Source organism: Pyrus communis, chromosome 8, assembly GCF_041283825.1.
Source record: "Pyrus communis isolate YQ-2024b chromosome 8, ASM4128382v1, whole genome shotgun sequence".
Taxonomy (NCBI): Eukaryota; Viridiplantae; Streptophyta; class Magnoliopsida; order Rosales; family Rosaceae; genus Pyrus; species Pyrus communis.
Window position 1 is genome coordinate 23,355,820 of NC_142572.1, and position 25,954 is coordinate 23,381,773.

Genomic DNA, 25,954 nt, shown 5'->3' on the forward strand with positions numbered 1-25,954 from the left:
TAAATACTCATTTGTTTGTATTGAATGACACATTTTGAACATTTAAATTAAGGAAAACGAATGAAAATGGTTTGAAAATTTTAAGTTTTAACGATAAGGATAAAATAAAGGGTAAAGTGAATAGTATCAAGATTGACTTTTTAGTATAAAAATATGATTTTTCGTTAAAGTAAACAGTACCGCGAACTTTTCGTTAAAACTCCTATTAAATTAAGTATTTATAAGGGCATTTGTAACTCATCGAGTGGCTAAGTTAGAATATTCGTGCATTCAAAGTTTTAAGTTTGAATTAAACAAGTTGAGGATTAATAGGTTGACAGATGTGGGAGATCATCCTGTCTAAAAAAAAAAAAAGCTTAGATTTCAACACATTTGTGTCTGTGGGCAGTACTTATACAGGTTCATGAGGAGTTTTAATTTATTAATTAAAAACCTTTCTTCTTTTTCAAAACTTTATTGTAAACTGTGGCAATGGTTGGTGATGGTGGTTGTTCTCGTTCCAATGCTTTCCTTGAACAGATGCAGGGATTAAACGTGCTTTCATCAATCATGAAAACGAATAATATATGTGTGTGTGTGTGAAGTGAATCTGCAGATTTCTTTTCATCACTTGCAGCCTTGCAGGGTGAGTGAAAGTGTTCACATTCTTATTCTCTGCTGCCAAAACATGGTAATTTTCCTTTTTCTTTTCACATTTTCTTCTACGTATGTAGAGGTAGAAAATACCCCAGGCAACAGTTACCCTGGAGTTAAGGTCAACGGAAGAAAGATTACTCTTTGAATAAAATGAAGGAATATTGACTGAGCTCGTGATGTAAACCCGCATGTGAGTGTGGTACGCAGGTAAGGCGATGAGGGGCATATATAGAGCCAATAAACGATTGTGGCCACCGGCCCACCACACAGCAGAAAGCGATCCCGCTCCACTCCACAAAACACTCATTACTCAATTTTGCATGGCGTTTATTCAAAATAAATTAGGTATGTAGGGAGGCTCGCGTTCATCAATTCTCTTCCTTTGCCGTTTTTGCTTCTGACTAGTTGAAAGTAGTCCATCCCCCTCGTTTATATCCCCGTTATAGAAATGTGTTATTCTCTCTCCCCTCCCTCCCCTATTCTCACAGTTGTCGCCCCACTCTTTTTCCCTCCCCTCCCCTCCCCTCCCCTCCCCTCCTCTCACGGTTTTTTTTTTTCTTCCCTCTCTACAAAGATCAAAAAACAAAAATTCTTCTTCCCTCTCTACAAAGATCAATAAACAAAATAAAATCTTAACCGTTTAAGCAAGATGAAAGAGAGATAATGACAAGGGGAAAAATCCTTGTCCCATCTAAAGAGGGGTGTTCGGTGATGTTTCTGATCTGCGTTATTTATTGGCATCGTCAGTGGTTCAATCATAATCCTACGTTGCTGTTTAGGTAGTATGGAAAATAGGTACAGGCCTTGGGTGAGAAGAGTGGAAGATAGCAGAGACTTGGACTATATAGAAAGGTTTTCGTATTCTTCTTACTTCTCTTGACTTAAGTGAGTGGTAGGGCTGCCATGGCCTCATCAGTCATGATATTAAAAGACGTTGGTCCACCACAAAACCATAATTAAAACACAAATTACTGACACTAAACACAATGGTGGCAGGCATGCATGCATGCCATGCCATAATCACTGAGATATATTACCCCCCTTGTATTTTTTAATCTCACATATAATCAGCATCATTACACATTCAGAAAAAAAGAAACAAAGAAAAGAAAACAGGAGTCACTGAAGATAAGATAACAACATTAATGTCAAAAGTTAGATCCATCGGTAAACTTGAGGAAGCCTTAGCCATCATTTTTGGTCTGACAGCGTTATAATATTTCTTGTCCATCATCAAATACTAACTGTGTTTCGAGTACTTGACCTCCCTCGTCAAATGCTACCTGTGTTTAGAGAGCTTCCTGCTTCATTCGCTACTTCCTGCAAATCTGGGTTTATATATAAGGTGTATATGGCTCCTCCTCCTCCACCTCGTTGCTTGCAGCTCCTACGATATGATCTCTTAGGTGTTGCTAACCCTAGCTGGGTTAATTAAGTTGGTTCTTGTTTGGGCCTCTCTGTCGCGCTCCCTTGTAAAAAACCCCAAAAATGTTTTCCAAAAAAAAAATAATAATAAAATAAACCCAAAAATAAACTGAAAATACTCAGAAAACCCTAACTATAGATAGATCGGAATAATTGAACAGTTCATGCAAACAATTATTTTTTTTACAAGTACTACCAAATATTTGGAGAGCAAAATTGAACCCCTTAGTTATGAGGTAAGAAATTAAAGATTTCAGAAATTGGGTATATATATATATATATATATCTACATAAGTAAGCAAAAACCATATGGAAACTAGGATTCCATTAGCTAGCTACTTCCCAATCATCAGCAGTCGCGGTACTAATCAATTATTAAAAAGAAAATTAGCCAAAATGAGGTGATGAAATTGATCAAACAGAAACAAATTGCAAGAGTTCACTGGTGATGATTGCACTGTTTAAGAGGTGCTCAACTGGCAATATAATTGTTGGACCCAGCAAATTAACAGACCAATAAATTATGGGACCAAAAAAAGCATCTGATCTGTAAAAAAACAGAAAAATCTAATAAACTGGGGAATGATCAGGATGAGCGGCAGTATCAGAAACTGAGGCCCTTGCAGACGAAGAATTCTTACCCTATTGTCACGAGGAAGATCGAGTACTGCTTAAAGATACATCTATGTCGTCACGGGGGTTTTACAAAGAGAAGCCAACAGAGCTCTGTTGGCAGTATGCCCACCTCCATCCATTGAGCCACAGACCCACAGAGAGAGGGGGAGGTGGACAGAATGCCAAAGAACTCTGTAAGAAACTCTTTGCAAAACCCACGTGATCATCCAAGTTTGCAGAACTAGCAACGAGACCCACGCAGACGATTCTTCTAACACAGAAAGATATGGCCAGCGATAACGTAGATGTATATATGGAGTGGATGAGGAATTAGGGTTAGGAGGGGACAGATGGGTTCTATTTATTTTGTTTAGTACTCACAATAAATAGGATGGAAGGTTGTGGGTGTAATTAATTAATTGAGAGCTAGGTTTTAGTACTCTTTCACAGAGAGAAGAGAGAGAGAGAAAAGGGGGGTTGGTGGTGGGGGGGCTAGGTTAAAAAAAGAAAATGAAAAGAAAAGACAGCAGAGAAGATATGTGATGAGATTGGACGGATGGTTGCAATCCTACTCGTAGAGAGAGAGGCTACAGGAGGCATATTTTACGTTTACAAGGATGGATGTTTGGCCAAACGAACAAACCCTATCATCGTCATCATACTTATTCTTCTTCTTCCCCTCTTTTTCCCCTCCCTCGGTTCTGATGAAACCCTCCCTTCACTCTTTTTCCTGCCTTCCTCCCTATCCTCACTCACCCCCAATTAAATCCCCTTTTCACCCCTCAATCCCATCCCATACCATCCCCCCTCGTTTCTGACGCCCAACACAACAAATTCAATAAGATACTTGGATACGTCACCTCTCTCTCCTTCTCTCTCTAGTCTTTAAGAAAAATCACTAAACAGAAAAGGATTGTGTTTTTCGGAAATCTTCCCTTACATTTTTCACGGTTCTTGGAAAGGGAAAAAGGTTCCTCGTCGGATCCTTTTGCTAAAGATTCTAAGCATCTTACAATTATGTTCATTTATCGTAAATTATATGTTTAATTTTATCAGGTAATATTTATATTTAAATTTTAAAATTTAGATAATTTCTAATTTTACGATTTACAATAAACAAGCATTATTGCGAGATCTTTAAGATCTCCAAGAAAAGGATCCGATCCCTTTCCCTTGAAAAGGGCCGTCTTAGGCCATTCACTTGACAAAATGCATATATATATATATATTCTTTTTTTTTCTTTTCTAAAAATACTACTTTTATTATACATTTGTACCATTATTTGTATCATCTTTCTAATAGAGATAACGGACACACAAAACATGCGAGTCACATCTCTATTAGATAGATGATAGCATTATAATTTGTATCATCATTTGTATCATATCTCTAATAGAAATAACATTACACTTTTCTTTTTCTTTACGAGAGAATAGAGATGGAAAAATGGGATTCTACAACGTTTATATGATATAATTTCTTGGGAAATAGACAAAAATGATCCATTTTCTTAATCTTGGGTCTAAAATAGACATTTTCAAATATGCACACACGACATATACAACAATAGGATAGAAATAAGATTTTCTTTAAAACTTAAAATTATCAAATTGCCCTTCCATATAAATGGATTACTCAAAAATTCCAACCATCATTTCTCATTTTGTAGAGAGAAACGCAAAGAAGAGGGAGAGAGAAAATCTCTCTCGCCTAATTCCATCTCAAAGAACCCTAACTCACCCATCTTCTTCATCTAATAGCTCTCTCTCCACCTAAATAATGGACCTCGCAACTCCCAAATCCACAAATTTGAGCTTGCAAAATTCGTTCGAGTTTGATTCGAAACCTCTAGTCAGCGTCGAGTACTTTGAATTCGAGCAAAAGCCTCAAATTCTAAAGTAAACAGATCCGAAACCTGCAACCCTGACCCTATCCAGTTTGTGAGTTCGGACCAGGCCATCGTGAAGCTGGCTACGATTCAGAAAGTGATTTTAAACGAATAGGAGAATAAGCACTACCGAGAAGTCCAACAAAGGTCGTGGGACAAATATGCGGCGGAGATCCAGGACCCAAAACACAGAGTCTCCTGGGTGTATCTAGGGACCTTCGACATGGTAATAGAGGTAGCAAGGGCTTACAATTGAGCGGCGTTCAAGCTCTGCGGCACCAAAGTAATCCTCAACTTGATTTAATTTATTGGATTCAACTTTATATGAAGAATCGAAGATTCATTAATTTGAATTTGGTACCAAATTTGATTGGGTTCAAATATTTCAAGGATTTGAAAATTATACATTGTATGTGCATGACATGCACATGATATGCTCACATATTTGAGTTTAACCCAAAAACTCAGAGTTCACAACTCTCTTCGAATATTGCTAACTATTATATGATAATAAATGACATAAGGACTATGTATCCTTGTTATCTTCAACACCTACCATGTCCTAAACTATGTTAGTGTGAAAAGTATCAAATATGTAAATATGCACCATATACATTATATGCACACCACATGTACAATACATGCACATGATATGCGCAGAACTGGAGATTGAGCAACGAGCTGCTTTTCGCATTAATAAGAAACTTTAATGGCAACGTATTGCAATAGTGGATACAATTAAAATATAATTGTTATGTATATAAGGTTACAGTGACAATTTGAAAAGTCTTGTTACGTATATCAACTACCACCTAACCGTGCATGTGGAAAACAAGATATTCGTTGCCGTTATTTCATAGACATGCATGACCCTTAACGTGCTCTAAGTTTTTTCTTAATTTTGTTTTTCACCGAGGCCAACTAGGTTGTCATTATACTCACTAAATTCCGAGGCACAACATATGTGCATAACTAGTGAACATTCCCACTTCTTATATTAAGTTGTAGCCATGCACACCACATGCACATTACAAAAAAAAAATTCACAAATTTATGCAATTGGACACTTGAACTAGAAATTGTTCCATCACAATTTTGTAGCACATCAAAAAGTAAAGTTTATTCCACAACCCATAAGCCCAACATGAAACACAAACCCTAATTTAACTTTTAAGTATTAATTCATCTTACAAACAACCCATTTATTCTATAAATCATTGATGTAGAAACTTGGAATTAAACACCCTACTTTACTATGCATGCCGAAGCCTTAGTCACCGAAAGAAAAAAATAGAACTTTCCGGCCAAAATAGAAAATATGGTACAAACGTCCTATCTTCATGGATGGAACAATTTGTTGTGTTTGGTTATGGAAGAATAACACACATAGCTCACAGATCTAAGCTCAAACCTAAAAACCCTAACCTCATTCTTCTCACCTCTCTCTCGCATCCCTGTGTTCGAAATCAGAGGTATGAGGTCAACCCAAAATCCAGCTCACTCTTCTCATCTATCTTTGGACTTTTCTCTCTTCGAAATCCGAGCTCAACCTAAAAACCCAGAGCTCTGTGGCTCTCTCGACATCCCTTTCTTCCAAATAACAAAAATGGTACAATGAGCTAAGGGTTCTTAGTATTTATATATAGGTATTTTAGTAATTTCAGTTTTGTGCATGGCTTGTGCATGACCGATTTGTTCTATTTCTGTCCCAAGATTAAGAAAAATGTCATTTCTGTCTATTTCCCTAATTTCTTTGCTTATTGTGGCATAGAACTAGCTAAATATTTTTTTATTATGTATTATATTAATGTATAATAAAATATGTTTGAATACATCTGATATTATCCACACTAAAGGTAAGGGGAGTGGTTAAGTCTTACAATGGCCTAGCTATAATTTAGTTCAAATTTTTCTTTGAAAAGAATCGAACATAATATTTTTCATTTGCAAGTTAAGAAGAATATCACTAGACCCTAAGCTTCAAAACTAACTAATATTTGATTTTTCATTTATTTGAAGGCATATGATCACCTATCCAGCAAGAGCAATAGCAAACGATAAAAAGTTAAAAACAATGAAAACAATTGGCAAGTAGCAAGGCACACATTTATCTTGAAGGGTTTAGGGTTTTCTTAGGATAGTGTTAACACACCTATTTTTATTTTTCACACATACTTTTTAGTTTTTAACTGTCGAATTGAATGAACTAAAGAAGATCAATAACTAACAATGATATGTGGAAAGTAAAAATGAGTGTGTGAATAACACTATTTTTTATTTTTATAATCACTATATTATAGCATACAATTTTTGACACTTCTCAAGCATGATTCAGTAGGTTCGAATTTGCTTCCTAAAGTTGAATTTTCAAAAAATGCGCTAATTTCAGCTTAAGGATATTAAACAAATGACTAGGCCTTCGAAACTATATTGGCTATAGTAGATGAATAATGTTTGAGATTTTTAAAAGATGAGTTAGCTCTAACATAATGAAACAATTTCCATGTGGGAATTGATTTCCCGTGTGATCACGGACACTCGTGATAGGGGCTGTTGCATTTTAGAGTGCCGTATCGAGATATAACAAAGTAGAATATTGTAACCGAAGGATTTGCAACAAGGTTCTATGGTACATAACCCAACCTCTTAGTTTGAAGAACTTAAGGGCACGGGTACACTATCCGCCGTAGTGCCTTTCCAATGGCACAAGGCGAATGTGATCACAAACCAGGGTGCACGTGCCCCTCTTAGTTTTATAAAACTACTCGAAATTATCTATTCTTCAATCATGTTCTGTGAAACAAATGATTCAAAAAAGGTTAAACAACGTCGACCCTCCCTCCTCCAGTCCTCTTATAAATTTGAGATCCCCGCCCTATACATGTATAATTTAACTTTTCAGTTTATTCAATATTGACCTAAAGAAATAATTAAAAGAGCAATAAAGTGCGGGAATGTAAGCTAAGAGCACATTGGTATGGGTTGGCCAAGTGTTTGACGAAATGTTTCATCGTAAAAACTGAAGAAATTATTTTGCCATTGGGCCCTTTATTGTTTAAATGCAACGAGGTAGAGTCCTCCATCCGCCATTACTTAATTGTGCCCGTGGTGAACTAACCTTCTGAATTCTCTCCTGTCATACCATATATGTAAATTTTTATCCACATGATGATGTATAATTGATGCGAAACGCTACGATTATGACAACACATATCCGTTCTATTTACATTACTCTCCCTAGCTAAAGAGCAAGCTTAATTTCGCTAAATTTTGCATCATTCTATTGGTGAGTGATGCTATAAAAAGCTTCACAGGATTTGTATTTGTCATTGGGATTTGACCAGCAAAAAGCTCTAAGCATTTCGAACTAAAGCTTAATTAATTGACAAGCTCGACAAGCTTAATGGACAACCTCGTTTTATTGATGAAGGGTCCTACTAAACCACTAAGTTTGGAATCCTAGGTACCCCATGATCATTTCCCTCCTACAAAAATATAGTCATTTTGACCTATATGTGACACACGTATATATACTTTACATTTGACAATGGAACGAAAAGGTAAATTTTAGGTCAATCCTCTCCAATTATTACACCACACAGTAAATAGTTTTAGTGCTTCCTTTTCATAATTCCACTGTGTATGCTATGCATCATGTACAGTGCTTGCTTTTTAATTTTGTAGTCTCTAGTAGTCTCTGAGAGGTTAATTTCAGACGATAAAACTTCCTCTTTGTCGATTGATACGTCCTACGCATGACACCCACAACCCAACCCATACGCTGTCATCAAAATCACTTCCCAGGCCATCATCTTCTCCTCACTTCATCACTCCCCAGCTAGCTGAATACGTAGTTATTTATTTTATTTATTTATCAGAGCACACTTCCACAAGTTAAATCTCTCTAGCAATTAGCAACTCGCATGCATTTACTATAGACCAACCAAACTTCTCTACTCCCCAACTATACGGTCCATGCCCAATAAATATTTTCACAGTTTCAAAGTTTTCAAAGGAACGAGGGAAGGTACCATACAGACGTAAAAATACGGAACAGAAGCGAAGAAATTAGGATCCCACTCCCGCGTAGAATAAATGTTCATCGACTGAAAATTGAATTTGAATTTGACATGTATTGTACTCATGTGACCTGTCAACGTCCCATTAGTCTTTCTCTTTCTCTCTGCGTCCATACCAGTTGTCTGGCTGAGTTTCTGTCAGAAGTAGCCATGATTGAATCATTGGGGCAATGAAATTACTTAATCATACTTCACGATTGTTTTTCCATTTTGTAGAATATATTGTCAGTGATTTAATTTTAAAGTTTAAACTTTAGACAAACTAATACTAATTTAGATAATTAATTAACTGATCATCTGGGGAAGAGAGCGAACGATCGATACCTCAACATTAGTTTTTCTCAAAACCCTAGCTAGGTTTCCAATGCACCTTCACCTTCTTCTTCTCTTCTCGATCTTCCCTTGCGCACGTACGAGGACTAAAGGGTCGTTATAACTGGTAGATGTAACCAAATGCCAAAAGATGTTGAAGTAGTTAGGAATATTAATTATTAACTTTGTAGTTAGTAATATTAATTAATTGAACTGCCAGTCATACTAATTGAGGATAGATTTTTTTATGTATTCGAAACATAAATCGGTATGTCATATGTTATAATGCAAGTAGAGAAACATTTAAAAAAAAACTTATTTTTACTTATATCATAACATGTAATGTACCGACTGGTGTTCTGATGATAAAGAAAATTTTCTACTTATTGAGTACATAGTACTGTGCGGGTGTACTTGTCCTGGAGTGAAAAGTGTTTAGTTAATAGCTTGGCTAGATTTTATGGTTGAGGCAAATTAAATTCCTTTATCAGTTCACAGTAAATTTTGCAATTCTAGCTCTAATAATCTAGGGTTAATTTATAGTTTAAACTAGGGCTATAAATTTTTCCCGAAAATCTCAAACTAAACAAAAAAATTTCCGATCTCATACCAAAAAATTTCCAAACTGATGATACCAAAATTTTCGGGATCCATACCGAACCGATTCAAAACCTTTCGGTATGAAAATCGAGATTACATATTCAATGGTTCGAGAATCCCGAACCGAATCGAAAAAATATATATTTATTTTGGTTGTATGTATGTTAAATGTTGAATTTAAGTAGTTTGATAGTAGAGTATATTAGAAATGAAAGTATGAAATTAAGTAGTTTGAAACTTTGGAACATCAATTTGACTTGCTATGATTGAATTGGTATGAAATTTTCAAATTAATATGAGGTAAAAAACTCTAAATTTCAATTGATATAAAATTGTGGAACAAAACTTTAGGCCAAAAACCTAAATTTTAGCTCATGTCCAAAAAATCTCAAATTTCAAACCAAAAACCCAAAAGCCTAGAACTCAAAATCCAATCCCGATCGGAATACTGAAAACATTTCGGAAATCCCGAAAAATGAGAAGACCGAAATTTTGGTTTGGGATTGATCTTCAAATTCCCGTCCCGAAAATATTTGGTTTGAAATCGGGATTCCATTTCGATTTGGGATCCACCCCTAGTTTAAATTTGCTAGAAGCCTAGATAGAAGATGAAGAGCAGAGATAATCAAATAATTCAAGGGCGTCAAGTGTTTAAATTAACTAAACTTAATTTTCATATGAGAAATGTTAAGGAAATTCTTTGAAAAATAACTCTCTATGAATTCTTTGTCACCTCATATTTTTAATATAATATTTTAAAATGTTGGTACAGAAATTGGCATTAAACTTTGATGCATAGATATCCTTATCTCTTTCTCATACAAGGGAAGAGATACTCTCCACATCTATGCATTTGGAGCCGAGGGATTAAATGATATGGGCTTTAAAATTTGATCTTAAGGTAAAAAATTATTGTAGTTTTTAAAAGTTTTCACTAATTTTTTTGCTTTTAGCCATTGAATCAAATTTTAAGGTCTGAATCATTTGATCATTGAGATCCGTATGTATAGATCCAGAGAGGATCTCTTTCCCTCGTACAACATCTCTCTCTATCTGGTGTCATAGAGAGTTGCATCATATATTGATACAATGTTACACTAATAATATGGCTTAATTTTAAAGGGCAAAGCATGCAAAACTTTATGCACTGTGTACTATATCCGTCGGACGTGAGAAATCCACCGATTCTTTTTATGTCAAGACTCCAGAGAATAAACAGATTGGAGTAAACTTTTCCGGCCTTTTAGTTTAATGCCTACTACTATAAGCCTTGAAAAAAGTTCATGCGCTTTGTTTCTTTCCTGTACTCTTTCTCTCTGTGTTCCATGCTTCTATTCTTTTGTTCCCTTTATGAAAAAGTGTATTTATATTAGGATCGATGGTGGCACTGGAATTACGGGCTGGTGCCTGGTGGGGACGAATTTTTCGATTTGCAATAGCAACATATGTAGCAAAAGGAAATTGCTCAACAGACATTTGTTCATGATTTCAGCCGCAGAAAACAGAAGTTAATATTTAGTTTTATGAGAGGGCAAATGATCTAGTAAATGCAGCACTGTTTTGAAATGTGGTTGACTAGTCGTTCAATTTTAAAAAGCAAAAGAATGAAATGAGCTCGATGCATGTGGAACTGGAATAATGCACCTTTTTTCATGATTGTGTGTGAGGCTGTGAGCTATGGATGTTTCTGTTCTTTTCTATTCTTTTCTTTTCCTTTCTTTTCTTTTCAAGTGGATCCGCTCTTTCTCTCTTCTTTCATATGGTCTCGCGTCTCCTCGCGTATTAGCCATTAGGCATGTCACCTTAGGGCCCTCCTGCTAATTAATTAAATTTTGAAAAACTTGCAAAAGAGAGACGACGAGAGACTGGTTTGTTTGCTTTTGTTTTTACACGTATCAAGGACAAGGAATCAAGATCACTCATATCATAGAGTAAGCTATTTTAAAAGACTAAAAAGGTGCTTGTGGGGGTGGTAGTTTGGTTGTAGGTTTACTGGTTAGGGTTAGGGAAGATGTGGTGTGGAGGAAATATCTGTGTTTTAGTTTTCAACCCAAAGAATGATGGGGCTACGACGATGCTTATGTTGATGCTGATGTTGGTGAATAATATCTGTGTGTTAGTTTTCAACCCAAAGAATGATGGGGCTACGACGATGCTTATGTTGGTGAATCTCTTTCCAGCTTTACTGCATGCCATGTGAACTCTTCTCCCCTTCTCCCTCTCTCTCATCTTTAAGAGCAGTTTTCACCCTTTGAAGGAGGCCAAGGCAGGTAAGGCTATCTCCAACCGAGCCAGTTAAAGGACTATAAGGTTAAAAATAACTTGGAACAACACGAAAATCGTCTCCAATTAAGGGTTAGGCCAAAAGGTTTGTGTGCCCTACTGGGCCCAAACCCTCAAATCAGGCTAGCGGGCTGGCCATTTCCAGCCAACCCTCCAACGCCAGAATGTCAAGCTTGCCATTTTGCCATCCCTTCAACTCCAGAATGTCAAGCTTGACATTTTGCCAATCCTCTAGCTCAGTCCATTGTCTGGCGTCAACATGACGCCAACTAGTAACGGCTAGCTACGTCATGCTACCGTCAAGTTACCGTTGGAATTTTAATTATTTTTTGGACGAATTTAAAAACAAAATTTTAATTTTTTTTCCTATAAATACCTACACCATTCCTACAACATTGAAAGCTGAAGATAAGAAGTGTCACGTAGATAAGAATCCTATCTAAAATTTGCACAACTAATTACATCTCGACACGTGGCATTCGAAATCATATCCGAACAATTATTAAAATTACATAAAGATAAAAAATCTGGAGAGTTATCACTTTAGCGACATGTGTTACTCGAAATCATATCCGAAAAATTATTGAGATTACACAAAGATAAGAAATCTCGAGAGTTACTCACGTTAGCGACACGTATCACTCGAAAGCCTATCCAAAAAATTATATAAAAATAAGAAATCTGGAGGCTTATTCATTTGACGAAAAGTGGCACTCAAAATATGTTCAAAAACTTTATTTAAATATGTTAGTTTAATTTAATTAACCATATTACTTTAATTAAAATAATAAATTATGTTTGGCCTATGATTCTTTGGCTTCCTCGGTTGAAGATAGTTTTTTGTCAAAAGACTATGTTTGGCCTATGACCCTTTGGCCCATCAGTTGGAGATGGTATAAAATATGGTTTACTGTTTATTAAAATATAATTTCTTGCAACGTTACAAGGCTAAAGGGAACCCTTTGGCCCTCTTCGGTTGGAGATGGCTTAACTTACTCTTACTATTTACTTTGAATGGTACTTATTTTTGTGTAACTCTATTCATTAAGGACAAGAACAAGAACGATACTATTCACAAATATATTTAAGAACAAACTTTGTCGAATAATAAAGAAATTCTATTTTTTGCCTTTTTGATAATTTTTCAACTTTGTATTAATCTTGACCGTTGATAGCACTACCCAATTACGAAAGTGACAAGTGCTTTTATTTTATTGATGCATGTAAAAGGAGAGTTTAATTGGAGTATTGACTGGTGAGTACTCAGCATCGTTCTTCATTCATTAGCTCAAGTACTTAAAAAACGTAAATGGACTTGTTTGGGCTTTCATATTACATGATTTGGACCGCCTAAACACATAATTGCGCCTAAAAGAACAGGTTCCTTGGCAGCCTCTTTGGCGGGTGGTTTCTTCCTTTGGACATGGCATTTCTCCGTCATCGTGATTGCATTAGTTAGTAGCATGGGATTCTCTGGTAAACACTTTGGATTCTCTGGCAATATTATAGGATCATAGAGTTAAAAAACACAGCATATCACAGCATATCAAATACTAACCTTAATTAGCTACATAGGACAGAGAAGCTGGTCAGCGTATTTATCTCAACATCATCAGAAGATTAATTTTTCTAACTTGTCATCCAACGTGTTGCTGAAATTACTCTTCCTTGTTTGTTTATTATGTGTCCTTCCACCGGGGCTTCTACCTATCTGATTCACAGCAGGATCCAATGCTGACAATGTAATTGAAGAGGTACGGTGAATTGAGAAAGGACTGGGTGATATCCGCTTCTGTTTTGGCAATGTGCCACCAATCCTTCCCTGGTCATCCAGACATAGACTCTGCAGCTGCCCGCTGTTTGGTGGCATCATCTACGTATAGTAGATCATCTATCCTTGCCATTATGTTGAAGGCTATGCTTTCCATCACCCTAGAGTAGCTCTCAAGGATTGATTGCCCCACATCCTGCAGCACACGGGAAATTAAGTTTTCTCAATTAGAATGAACGGAACTAGAATAAATTCACAGCATAATTTTTGGACTAAAGAACAACAATACAAGACAATAACATGCCTTTTCAAACTCAGACTCCTTATGCATATAACATTGAATTGGTAACCTTCCAGTTTCAATATTTTTTATCATACTTTGGGACAGAAAAGAAAATGTTAGAAACAGCAGGCAAGGGGCTTGACCAACTATCATTTCCTTATGTTCGAGCAAAGATGACATAGTTTTTTGGGGGCGTACCCTGTTGTACTGAATCTTGTTCATGTCCAGAGCAGTCTGTGGGAGGCCAGGGAACCGTATCTTCAGATTCTGTAAGAGGGTATCCGTCCTATATGCGAGAAGCTTACTCTTTTCTATTTCACTGACAAAGCCTTTGACCTTTCCAACCCAGGATGACTTTGCAGAATTTACACGAGTTAGATGGGGTTTCACATGCTTCTGCTTCCAAATGTGTGCGGCAGCCTCAATCCTGTTTGCTATTTCTAGAGTGGTGTATTCTGATGAGAGGTCCAAGTAATCAAGAAGACCTTCTGGGGAAAACCGATCAGCAGCTATAAAACGGTAAATGATTTCGCCTAAACAAGCTTTCCCACTCTGACATCAGTAAAATGATGTCAATATACATAATGGTAATAAATCAGATAAATGAACATCAAGCATAACTTAGCCATATCATGCCTAGCCCCCTAACTGGATAGCTAACACGAATACATATGAATATGAACTTCAAAAACGACAGCACTCAACATGAATAATATCTTGACAATCTGGAAAAGTACAATGATGGTCGAAAATCAGACTAACTGAGCCTCAAAACAACTATAGTCCATATGGTTTTCAAAAAAGCAACAAGAAAATAATGTGTTGATCTCTGCATATTCTGTGTGCGCATCTAATTCGCATACACGATTGATCATGCATAGAAATAGATATGAAAGTACAGATTTCTCCTTACCTTGGGCAAACTCTCCAAGTAAGCATCTGGGGTTTCCATTTCAGCTAGCACACTACTATTGATGGCCATTGCAGCCTTAAGGATCTGATTTGTGCAATCCCGACACTGTTGCAAGGTCTTTCTCACATTTTCCGACAGACCATTTGAGGGGACCTTAGGGAATGGGAGCCACCACTTCTCTTCTTGCCTAGTTGATGGTCTGCCGGAAGAGGAAGACAAGGCACCATCATCAGAATCAGGAACAATTATTCCTCGGTCAACATAGTAAAACTCAGAGTCGTGGAATCCGTCAAGAATGCTAAGCAGCATTGCATCCAGTTTCTTGAGTGCCGGGAGGTTTACATACAGATCAGAGCGCGGCCGAGTGACCATAACCTCAAAGGTCCCACCACCAGGGAAATCTTGTACTGATGGTATGAGCTCAACAATAGAATCACTTACAGACAAAAGCCAATCCATCTCTCGGCACCACATTGCCTTCTTCTGGGGAGCCAGAGGCTCCAACTTCCACAACTCCCCAAATACGGTGGCTGCCAATAAAACCGAATGAAAAAGACATAAAACTAATTGGACAACTGGACGGAACATATAGCAATGTGTCTTTTAATGCTAAAAACTGTAAGAAGGGTTTTGGGGGAAGTTGTAAGGAAACAAGGATTCAAACCAAGAAGACCAGAGTTTGTACAAACCAGAAAGATTTGTGATTGCATTGGAAATAGCAAGCGCAGTACAGACTCCCTTGCCTCCGCCGGACATATCTTCTCCGAGCAGAAGCTTTGCAAACCGCTCCTTCATCAATTCAACTTCTGCAGAAAGCACAATTATAAATGGTAGTATACAAATGTCTAATTTGCCGTTGCACTCCAGCAAAGCTTCATTCTTTTTTTTTTCGCCCAGAGCGAAAAAAAGAGACCGACATACAAGTTCTAAGCCTTAAAATGCTACACCAAGTACTTGCGTGGATTTAAATAGCTCGATTTTACACTGCAATTGCAACTGGTTCCCCCCATTTGCTTGCATTACATATCTATCTAACACTTCAAATCCTACACTAATTACTTGCCTGAATTTAGAAAGCTCAATTCTTTGTACTATCCACATGAACTAATAATGACCCGAATTTTCCAAATCTTTGCACTACAAACATTCCAAAGTAAAATTGCAAACATTTCTAAGGTAAAACACACTAACCGGACAACTTGGTATGGGGTTTCTCCGTCATGGTCGGCGGAAGGTCGACACGTCGTCCACCTACCGCCGGCAAAACAAACGGCATGGGCGGCTGCTGAGAATAAGAAATGTCAGCGAAGTCGGGTCCAGATGGAGGCGAAGAAGTGAGGGAAGTGGAAGCAGCAGGAGCTAGGCGACCGTACAGTCGACAGGAAAAGCCACTGGAGCTTTCGGATTCACTGACGTCGGCACTCAAGCTGTAACTGTCGAAGCGCTCGCTCAACTGCTCCAACTCATCATCCTCGGACGAGACGCCGATGCTCCCCATCGATCAAGGAAACTCAAACCCCCAACAAACAAAATCACACTGTCTCTTACTCTCTCTTTGCTGAGGACAGGAAAGTGGAAAGATCAAAAGACTAGCGCTAAATTTATACGTCTACCGTTATAACTTTTCTGTAATGATGTTTGCGGTCCCACCTAGGAGGCAGTGCTGGGCCGCTTTCTATTTAATTTTTTTATTTTTTATGGTTTGTTGATTTTTATTTAAAGAAAACTAATGAAATGGTTTAAAAATTTTGAATCTTAACGGAAAAAAAAAAAAAGAAGGTAAAGTGAATAGTATCATGATTAACTTTTTAGTGTAAAAATTCGATTTTTCGTTAAAATGAACAGTATCAAAAGTTTTTCGTTAAAGTTTCATTTTATTTATATATTTGAAGCTAACATATACATAATATCCTTTATTTTTTATTTTTTTGTGGTAAATTATTTAGAGATGTATAAGTTGGCAGTTGGTTTAGGTCAGGGTCGTAAATTGCATTTGTTTTGGCGTACCGATTGAATTATTTTAGGTGATTTGCAGGTTGCTAATAATGGTTTGATTTGGTTGTGTCTCTCGAATCACTAAAAAATAAAATAAAATAGAGAATTTTGGAGAGATGTTTTAATGTGTCATAAAAACGGTTTGATATAGTATAAGTGGTTGGATATTTGAAAATAAAATATTCAACTACTTATATTATGATACTTGACATACTGAACTTTTTTCCTGACACACTTAAATTTTTTTCCGAAATTCTAAGATGAATGTGGATGTGCTTCATATATTGTTTAAGGAAAACTTGCTTTTCACTATTGTGATTGAGGTTAACTAATAATCTACGAATAATTTGGTACTTGTGCAACCTGCCATTTTATAACTTAACGAAGATTTCCTTGGCTCATCAACATTTGTTAATTAAGATTTTCTTCATGGAATCCTTGTGTGACAATATGATTCCATGGGCCATCTTATCCCTGACAAGTGCTGGGCCCCCGATTCCTTTCTTGGTAGAAATCCGACTAACTAATACTAAGGCAAAGATTCTGGGCTTTAAGCCACCCAATACCTGGCCCAATTATTTAATTTCGGCTCAATTATGGCATTCCTCTCTATCTATAAGAGGAGGTTCGAATATTGTTTTATAAAAAACGATTATGAATTGAGGATTGATTACAACATTTACATATATTTAAGGGAAGTGTTATTGACACTCCAAAAATCTCATTCTACACTCCTCACAAATGTATTTTTCTTTCTAAATATAAAAAGTTTGGAGTATAGAATGAGAAATTTGGAGTGCCAATAACAATTCCCATATTTAATATGAATTATTATTTAATGATTAATTATATTTTATATGAATATTATATGTAATACAATTACTATTTGAATGTCGAGATGATGATTGTATTAAATACATATAAGTATTGTAGCCAAAACCAATCATAATCACCGAATATCACTTTGGATGATATTTTGTTTAGAGTATTGTGTACTATACTTGGTCCATAACAACATATTTTTGGTCCATTATATTTTAGTTTGGAATTGGAGATGCGTTTTATCCAAAGACATTGGAATTCGAATACGTAGCTTGCGAGGTTGTGTGGTTTGGCTTTAAAGGGAAACTGGTCAAAATTATGGCGACATAAACCAACACATAATGAAGACACTTCAGCACAAATATTGAAAGATCGCGCTCCAACGCAAGCGTTGGACGCAAACAATGTTGTCATACGCTCGACATGCCACTGCCTTTGTCCGCAAACAATGTTTTAGCATCTTCCCTTTTCATATGCACGTCGTCGTCTATAAGAACACCACTGCCTTCAGCCAATCTCAGTCTCAAATCAATCCCAGTTCGCTCTCTCTCCTCCTCCTCCGCTCTCCTACAACCTAGAAACACAAACGCAATGGGCTCCCTCGGTGCCATGGACGTCCCCTTGCACTACCCTACCGCCCGCCGAGACGAGTCCGTCGTCGACGACTACCACGGCGTCAAGGTCGCCGATCCTTACAGATGGTAAGACAAGCAATTCCACTGTTTTAATGTTGAATATTCTAGTCGCCGATTTTTTATTTTTTTCAAAGGAGTTGATATTGACTTTTTGGTTTTTATTTTTATTTTTTATCCTCTAGGCTTGAAGATCCCGACTCCGAAGAGACGAAAGAGTTCGTACAGAAACAAGTAGAACTGACGCAGTCGGTTCTGAAGGAATGCGATACGAGAGGGAAGCTTGGCGAGAAGATCACCAAGCTTTTCGATCACCCGCGTTATGATGCACCTCGTAAGCGAGGGAATAAGTACTTCTACTTCCACAACACTGGGCTTCAACCCCAAAGTGTCCTATACGTGCAGGTATGCCCTTTGCTTCAGAATTTGATCCTCAAGAGCATATACATTCATTCATTCGATATATTCGTCTGTTTTTTTCTTTCTTTGTATGTGTTTTTAGGGGGTTTATTTGTGGTTTTAGGATAGTTTGGATGGAAAAGCAGAGGTGTTGCTTGATCCCAATACGCTTAGCGAAGATGGGACTGTATCTTTGAACGCTTCTTCAGTAAGCGAGGACGCCAAGTACTTGGCCTATGCCCTTAGTAAAAGTGGCAGTGATTGGGCAACGATTAAGGTGATGCGGATTGAGGATAAGACGGTTGAACCTGAAACTATATCTTGGGTAAGTGCCGAGTTTATGTATGCTTCAATGTACTTAGAAACAAGTGTTATCAGTGAAACCATTTCTTATTCTGAGGTTACCATTTTTTCTCAATGTTGGTTTCCAGGTCAAGTTTTCGGGTATTTGCTGGACACATGATCATAAAGGGTTTTTCTACAGCCGCTATCCAGCTCCTAAGTAAGTATCAATATGTATATTTATTCTTTAACTTGAAGTGTAACGTGGATTTGATGCGGTTATATAATCAGAATGGTTATTAGTTTGAAACTTCAGTTAATGACTAAATGTGAGGACAGAATTGGTGTACATTGTTGCTTTACTTCATTCAGGAAGATCTATAGATGGTTAAATGGCTACTGCAAGGCTCTGCTGTCCTTAAGTTTGGGCCGCGAGTGTAGGAATGCAGTTTGATGTTACAGAGACAAGAATTGGAATTTTCAGAGATTACTATTAGGGCAGTGGATAGATATCTTAGATTTAATTTGATATTCGTCGACTGTAAAAGCTATGCAATATAGTGAAATTAAATAATTTGCCTGCTGATTTGTTCTGCAGAGAAGGAAAAGATGTTGATGCTGGGACAGAGACCAACGTGAATCTTTATCACGAGTTACACTATCATTTTGTGGGCACAGATCAATCAGAAGACATATTATGCTGGAAGGATTCTGAAAATCCTAAATCCTTGTTTGAAGCTAATGTTACAGACGATGGGAAAGTAAGTAGATTTATTATCTTCCTGGCTTTTACGGCTCTCACTTTCTTATTGTCGAAGCAGTAGTATCATGTGGAACGGCTCAACATGTATCGAACTTGCATTATCAGTCACAAATACTGGCTTTTGTCTGTCGAAGGCATTGCCTGTGTTTTGTGACTTTTGTCTAATTGTTAGATCAGATTTTTGTCAAACTTTTGTATAGAACTAACTTTTATTTTTTGTAATCTGCAGTATATTCTTTTGTATGTTGAGGAGGGTTGCGACCCGGTCAACAAACTTTATTACTGTGACATGTCTGCACTTCTTAATGGGCTTGAAGGTCTAAGGGGGAAAAATGATTTACTGCCAGTTATCAAGGTTATTGATAAATTTGATGCGCAGTATCGTGTCATTGCAAATGATGACACTGTGTTTGCTCTTGTGACAAATAAAGATGCTCCAAAATATAAGGTGGCCCGAGTTGATCTGAAGGAGCCAACTGTGTGGACTGACGTTCTCCCAGAATCCGAAAAGGATGTGCTTGAATCAGCGTCTGCTGTAAATGGTACCCAAATGATTGTTAGTTACTTGAGTGACGTGAAGTATATTGTACAGATAAGGGATCTGAAATCAGGTAACTTGCTGCATCAATTACCGATTGACATTGGATCGGTTCATAGGTTTTCCGCAAGACGTGAAGACAGTACGGTCTTTTTTGGGTTTACAAGTTTCCTTACCCCTGGTATAATATATCAGTGTAATCTAGACAATGAAATCCCGGACTTGAAGGTATTTCGCGAAATTACAGTTCCTGGGTTCGAACGCTCGGAGTTCCATGTTGATCAGGTATTAAAAGCTCGTTGCACTGACATTAATTTTAGTGTTGCTAACTTAATCCGACTCTTTTTAATCTATCTTCAGTTTGTTATAACATTTTTCTGTATTTCATTCTACTTGGTGATTAGAGCAGTTCTAATATATCTTCAATTCTTTAGTCTTTGAACCTTCGAATGATGTTTACTTGATTAAATTTTCCGTTCTCCAGGTATTCATTCCCAGTAAAGATGGCACTAAGATACCAATGTTTGTAATGGCCAGAAAGAACATTCCTTTGAATGGATCACATCCGTGCTTGCTAAACGGATATGGTGGATTTAACATTAGTATTACGCCTTCATTCAGTGTTAGTCGCAGTGTACTTACAAGGCATTTAGGTGTTGTGTACTGCATAGCCAATATCCGTGGGGGTGGAGAGTACGGTGAGGAATGGCATAAAGCAGGCTCCCTTTCTAAAAAGCAAAATTGCTTCGATGACTTCATTTCTGCAGCTGAATACCTTGTATCTGCCGGTTATACCCAACCCAGCAAGTTGTGTATTGAAGGTGGAAGTAATGGCGGGCTGCTGGTTGGAGCTTGCATAAATCAGGTGTGACATCTTTAGTTTTGTTTGCCACGTAAACTGTAGCGAGCGATTAAAGAAAATGAAAAATAAAAAATTTGCTTTCTTGCAGAGACCTGATCTTTTTGGTTGTGCATTGGCTCATGTTGGTGTTATGGATATGCTACGGTTCCACAAGTTTACCATAGGTGAGTTTGCTTCCTTTTAATCCACTAAGTGTTTTCTTCTTCCTTTCTTTTATGGTAGTTTTGTCATATATGTTTGATTTAGGAGATTCTTTCAGGTCATTCCTGGACTTCGGATTTTGGCTGCTCTGACAAGGAGGAAGAGTTCCATTGGTTAATTAAGTAAGGTTTCCGGGACAAGCTCAGATTTCTTCGGTTTTCTTATGAGTATAAGCATGTCCTTATCTCTCCCTACCATATATACCCTGTACTTTCAGGTACTCGCCTTTACACAATGTCAGGAGACCATGGGAACAACATGCAACCCAACCTCACCAATACCCATCTACCATGCTATTGACCGCGGATCATGACGACCGAGTTGTACCATTACACTCGTTGAAGTTTCTGGCGGTTAGTCTCTTTTGTGATTGATAGAATTCACGAGTCATTATTCAATGCAAATGTAAACCTTGTGGCCTTGATATGATATCTCATCATCACTGCTGTTATCTTTGTTCTCAGACCCTGCAATATGTTCTGAGCACAAGTTTGGAGAAGAGCCCACAGACAAATCCGATTATTGGTCGCATTGAGTGCAAGGCAGGGCATGGAGCTGGACGTCCAACCCAGAAAATGGTAAGTATCGGATGTAAGTTTTATGTTTTCATTGCTAGGTTTTTTATCGTATCATAATCATTGTATTTATATAACTGGCTTTTGTACGAACAGATTGATGAAGCAGCTGACCGGTACAGTTTCATGGCTAAGATGTTGGGCGCATCATGGATAGAGTAGATTATATCGATACATACGAGGAGATCAAAAGTGAGCCAGATATTTATTTAATAGCGAAGATGATCTTATATTCTACTGTAACCTTAATTTTTGGGGTTCCTGTTTTATCTTAGGCTTTTTATAAATTTTTGCTTTTGTTTTTCCTTTAATTTAGAAATCTTCTTCTAAGACCAACTCCAACCCATGGCCTAAAACCTATAATTTCCCTTCTATTCCCCCAATCCATTCCAACCCTAGTTCTAATTTAAAGTTAGAACCTAAAACTTGAAAAAAAAAGCCAAATTTTAGCCCAGAAAATGGTGTGCGCCCCACTAGCGAGAGTGAAACTCAACGCTTGAACGCCAGATGAAGGGTTGCAACGCGCGCACGAGAGCGACGCACCAAAGGGATAGACCGCATGGCCTCACCCACGTGGGCATGTCGGCCACTTACGTCAGATTCCAACGGTTGAGATTTACTGGCCGTTGGTTGATCCAACGACCTACATTCAATTTTTTTTTTGTTTGTTTTATATTTATAGAATCCAATGGCTAAGATCGAATATAATCAAATCTAACGGTTAAAAAAAAGATCTAACGACCCAAATTTAAGTCCAACGGCTAAAATAATTAGCCTAAATTCATACTTTAATAATCTAGTATGTGTTTCGTGTGTTATACATCTCTATCATATGTTTTGTATGTGCTTCATATGTGTTCTATGTGTCTCATGTGTTTCATGTATTTTGTGTTTATATATCTCTATCATGATTTTCATATTATTTCATAGTGTTTCACGAGTTTCATGTATCGATCTAGTGATTTTTCAATATTTATCGGAATTTAAATATTTTTAGGTTAAAATGTTCATAAAATTAATTTAGGATAGTCTACATAATTTTTTTTTTAAAGTTATTTAAAAAAATAAAAAAAAACCTAAATTCATTCTTTGATAATCTGGGTTAAAATTTTAGGCTAAAAGGTTTGTAGCTGAAAAGCTATTTTTTGGTTAAAACCTAAATTTTATGAGCTAAAAACTTTAAGTTTTAGGCTAAAGGTTGGAGATGATCTAATGAACTCTGGCGGGAGGTAATATGAATATATTTTTTAACTAATTTTTTAATTCTTCAATTTTTTTTCTTTTGATGAACTATGCCGGGCTGCAAATTATAAAGTTTCCCATACGAAACGTGGTCCAGTAATATGAGTTTATGAGATACCAATTTTTTATTCAAATTATAGAATCCTTCATTAAATAATAGTTAACGGTTCCAGTTTGTTTTGCGTTTGTGACTGAAAAATTCAAATTTTGTTTTTAATAGAATCAATTGAAAAAGGGTAAGGTAAATTTTTAGATATTGTGTGTTTTAATAAATTATACAATCAATCGAAGGGGTGGATTCGAACCGAAACAAAAAAAGACAGATTTCTTTTAAACAAGGAATTAAAAAAAGGGGATTCTCAAAATACAAGGCAAAAGGAATTTTTTTTCATATATTTTGTTTCATTTTAGCGGCATGGCCAAGCGGTAAGGCCAGGCGGGGGACTGCAAATCCTTTTCTCTCAATTCAAATTCGGGTGTCGCCTGATCAAACCCTTTTTTTTAGTAAATTTTTTCATTGTTCTGTCAAAAATAACATATACGGATGATCCTCCTTTCGATAACAGAGGGGCAGGATGGACTTCGGACACAAGATCAAAAGGAGAAGTAGAAAGAGCTTCTTAAATAAAGGAAGGGCCGAGCCTTTTCCGACCTGTTTATGAGGGAAAAAGGAAGTTAAATTTAAATTCCCGGGAAAATTAAACTTTGATCGTTCAGATCTTACCCTCGTATAGCTAAGTCAAGCATATCAAGCCGGATTGAAGGCTTATATGTAGTACCTTCACGGAAAATCTGTCTACACTAAAAATTTGCCTCGAGACGCCATAACTTGTAATTTTTTAAAGGAATTGTTATTGGTATTTCAAAAATCTCATTTTGCACTCCAAACTTACTATAATTAGAAATAAAAATACACTTGTGAGTAGTGTAGAATGAGATTTTTAAAGTGCTAATAACAATTCCCTTTTTTTAAAGGCATTTGTATCTAAAAACGCAATTACAAAAAAGGGCAGTTAATATGGTAACAAGAACAAAACAATACAAATATATAGACATTCCGAAGATTTTTTAAAGAGAGAATTATATTTTGGGGATCCTCTATTAGTTTATATTATTTTCTATTTTTTTTTTAATTTAAATTCAATATAAATAGTTTCTGGACTTAATAAATGGTAGGATAATGTTCAAACATCTTGCAATATTTTCCTAAAACTAAAAATTTCAATTTTTTTACATCCTACATTTTCCTTTCGATTTTGAGATTTTTTACAGGATTCATTAGATGTGACATCCCACATCACCCAAGGGTGTGATCCTTAAATGTATATTCCCATCCCTACCTAGCACGAGGCCTTTTGGGAGCTCACCGGCTTCGGGTTCCGTAGGAACTCCGAAGTTAAGCGAGAAGGGGGCTAGAGCAATCCCATGATGGGTAACCCACTAGGAAGTTGCTCGTGAGTTCCCAAAAACAAAACCGTGAGGGAATGGTAAGCCCAAAGCGGACAATATCGTGCTACGGTAGTGGAGGCGGGCCCGGGAAGTGATCCGCCCCGGGCCGGGATGTGACATTAGAAGCCAAGATTCGAGTTACCCTCGTCACATCACATGTTTCCTAAAATTAATTTAAGATATTTCGAAGATTTTCGATAGATAAAATTATATTTTGGGAACCTTCTATTAGTTTATACTATCTGTTCTATTTTCAATATTAAAATTCAATAAAAAAATAGTTTCGGGCCCTAATAGAGGTCTTGCAACATTTTCTTTAACTCTCATGTAAAATATTTACTAAAACTAAAACTTTCAATTTTTTCACAAAAATTATGAGTCATAACCCATGTACAAAAAAATTTCACAAGAATGTTTTCATAAAAATTCTAACTTTAAAAATCAATAAAAAATAATTTTAAGGCATAATTAATGGTAGGAACACATTGAACATGTCTTAAACATTCTCCTAACTCTCATGCAAAATATTTCCTAAAATTAAAATTTTCAATTTTTCACAAAAACTGTGAGTGTATAACCCATGTTTTCGTGTTGATTTTAAGAATTTTTACAAGATCCATTATAAGATAAATTTGATTCATTCTCATCGTACCACGTGTATCTTAAAATTAATCTAGAACATTCAGTAGATTTTCGACAGATAAAATCATAATTTACCAACCCTCTATTAGTTTATATTACTTTCTTATCTTTTTTTTTTTTTTTTTGAACAAACGATATTATTTACACTAAGGGATAAGGTGTGATTATTTTCTTATCTTTCAACTTTGAAAATCAATAAAAATAGTTTTGGGACCTAATTAATGGTAGGATCACATCCAAGGGTCTCGCAACATTTTCCTTAACTCCTAGGCAAAATATTTTCTAAAACCAAATATTTTAATTATTTCACAAAAACAATTGGTTCTAACCCACGTTTTCCAATCGATTTTGAGAATTTTACAATATCATTATAAGTCAAAATTTGAATCGTTCTCACCACACCACATGTTTTCCAAAATTAATTTAGGATATTCCGCAGATTTTTTATAGATAAAATTGTATTTTAGGTGTAACATCCCACATCACCCAGGGGAGCGGATCCTGTAAGCCTTATATGTATATTCCCATCTCTACCTAGCATAAGGCCTTTTGGGAACTCATTGGCTTCGGATTTCATCGAAACTCTAAAGTTAAGTGAGTTCATACGAGAGCAATCCCAGAATGGGTGATCCACTGGGAAATTCTCGTATGAGTTCCCAGAAACAAAACCGTGAGGGCGTGGTCGAGGCCCAAAGTGGACAATATCGTGCTACGGTGGAGTCGAGCCCGAGCTGTGACAATTTGGT

At 36.6% G+C, this 25,954-nt stretch overlaps 1 protein-coding gene, 1 long non-coding RNA gene and 1 pseudogene across 3 annotated transcripts; 1 reads left to right on the forward strand and 2 right to left on the reverse strand.

The window, feature by feature from the left end:
• Nucleotides 1-1,608: 1,608 nt before the first annotated feature.
• LOC148695393 (uncharacterized) lies at nucleotides 1,609-3,477 on the reverse strand. The gene is made up of 2 exons (XR_015965134.1): nucleotides 2,703-3,477; nucleotides 1,609-2,105 (listed from the first exon to the last, which is right to left on the reverse strand). It is a non-coding gene; the product is annotated as an uncharacterized LOC148695393 (long non-coding RNA).
• Nucleotides 3,478-13,308: 9,831 nt separating this feature from the next.
• Nucleotides 13,309-16,383, reverse strand: LOC137718453 (rop guanine nucleotide exchange factor 1-like; annotated as a pseudogene). Its single transcript, XR_015965786.1, has 5 exons — nucleotides 15,998-16,383; nucleotides 15,496-15,612; nucleotides 14,807-15,336; nucleotides 14,092-14,445; nucleotides 13,309-13,806 (listed from the first exon to the last, which is right to left on the reverse strand). The product of XR_015965786.1 is annotated as a rop guanine nucleotide exchange factor 1-like (transcript).
• A 1,468-nt stretch (nucleotides 16,384-17,851) lies between these two features.
• On the forward strand, nucleotides 17,852-22,186 carry LOC137718446 (uncharacterized). The gene is made up of 12 exons (XM_068458000.2): nucleotides 17,852-18,324; nucleotides 18,441-18,660; nucleotides 18,779-18,979; nucleotides 19,086-19,156; nucleotides 19,535-19,697; nucleotides 19,929-20,522; nucleotides 20,722-21,102; nucleotides 21,188-21,263; nucleotides 21,359-21,422; nucleotides 21,518-21,653; nucleotides 21,765-21,878; nucleotides 21,972-22,186. Exons 1-12 carry the CDS (start codon nucleotides 18,047-18,049, stop codon nucleotides 22,035-22,037), a joined length of 2,364 nt encoding a protein of 787 aa, XP_068314101.2. The 5' UTR covers nucleotides 17,852-18,046; the 3' UTR covers nucleotides 22,038-22,186.
• The last annotated feature ends 3,768 nt before the right edge of the window (nucleotides 22,187-25,954 follow it).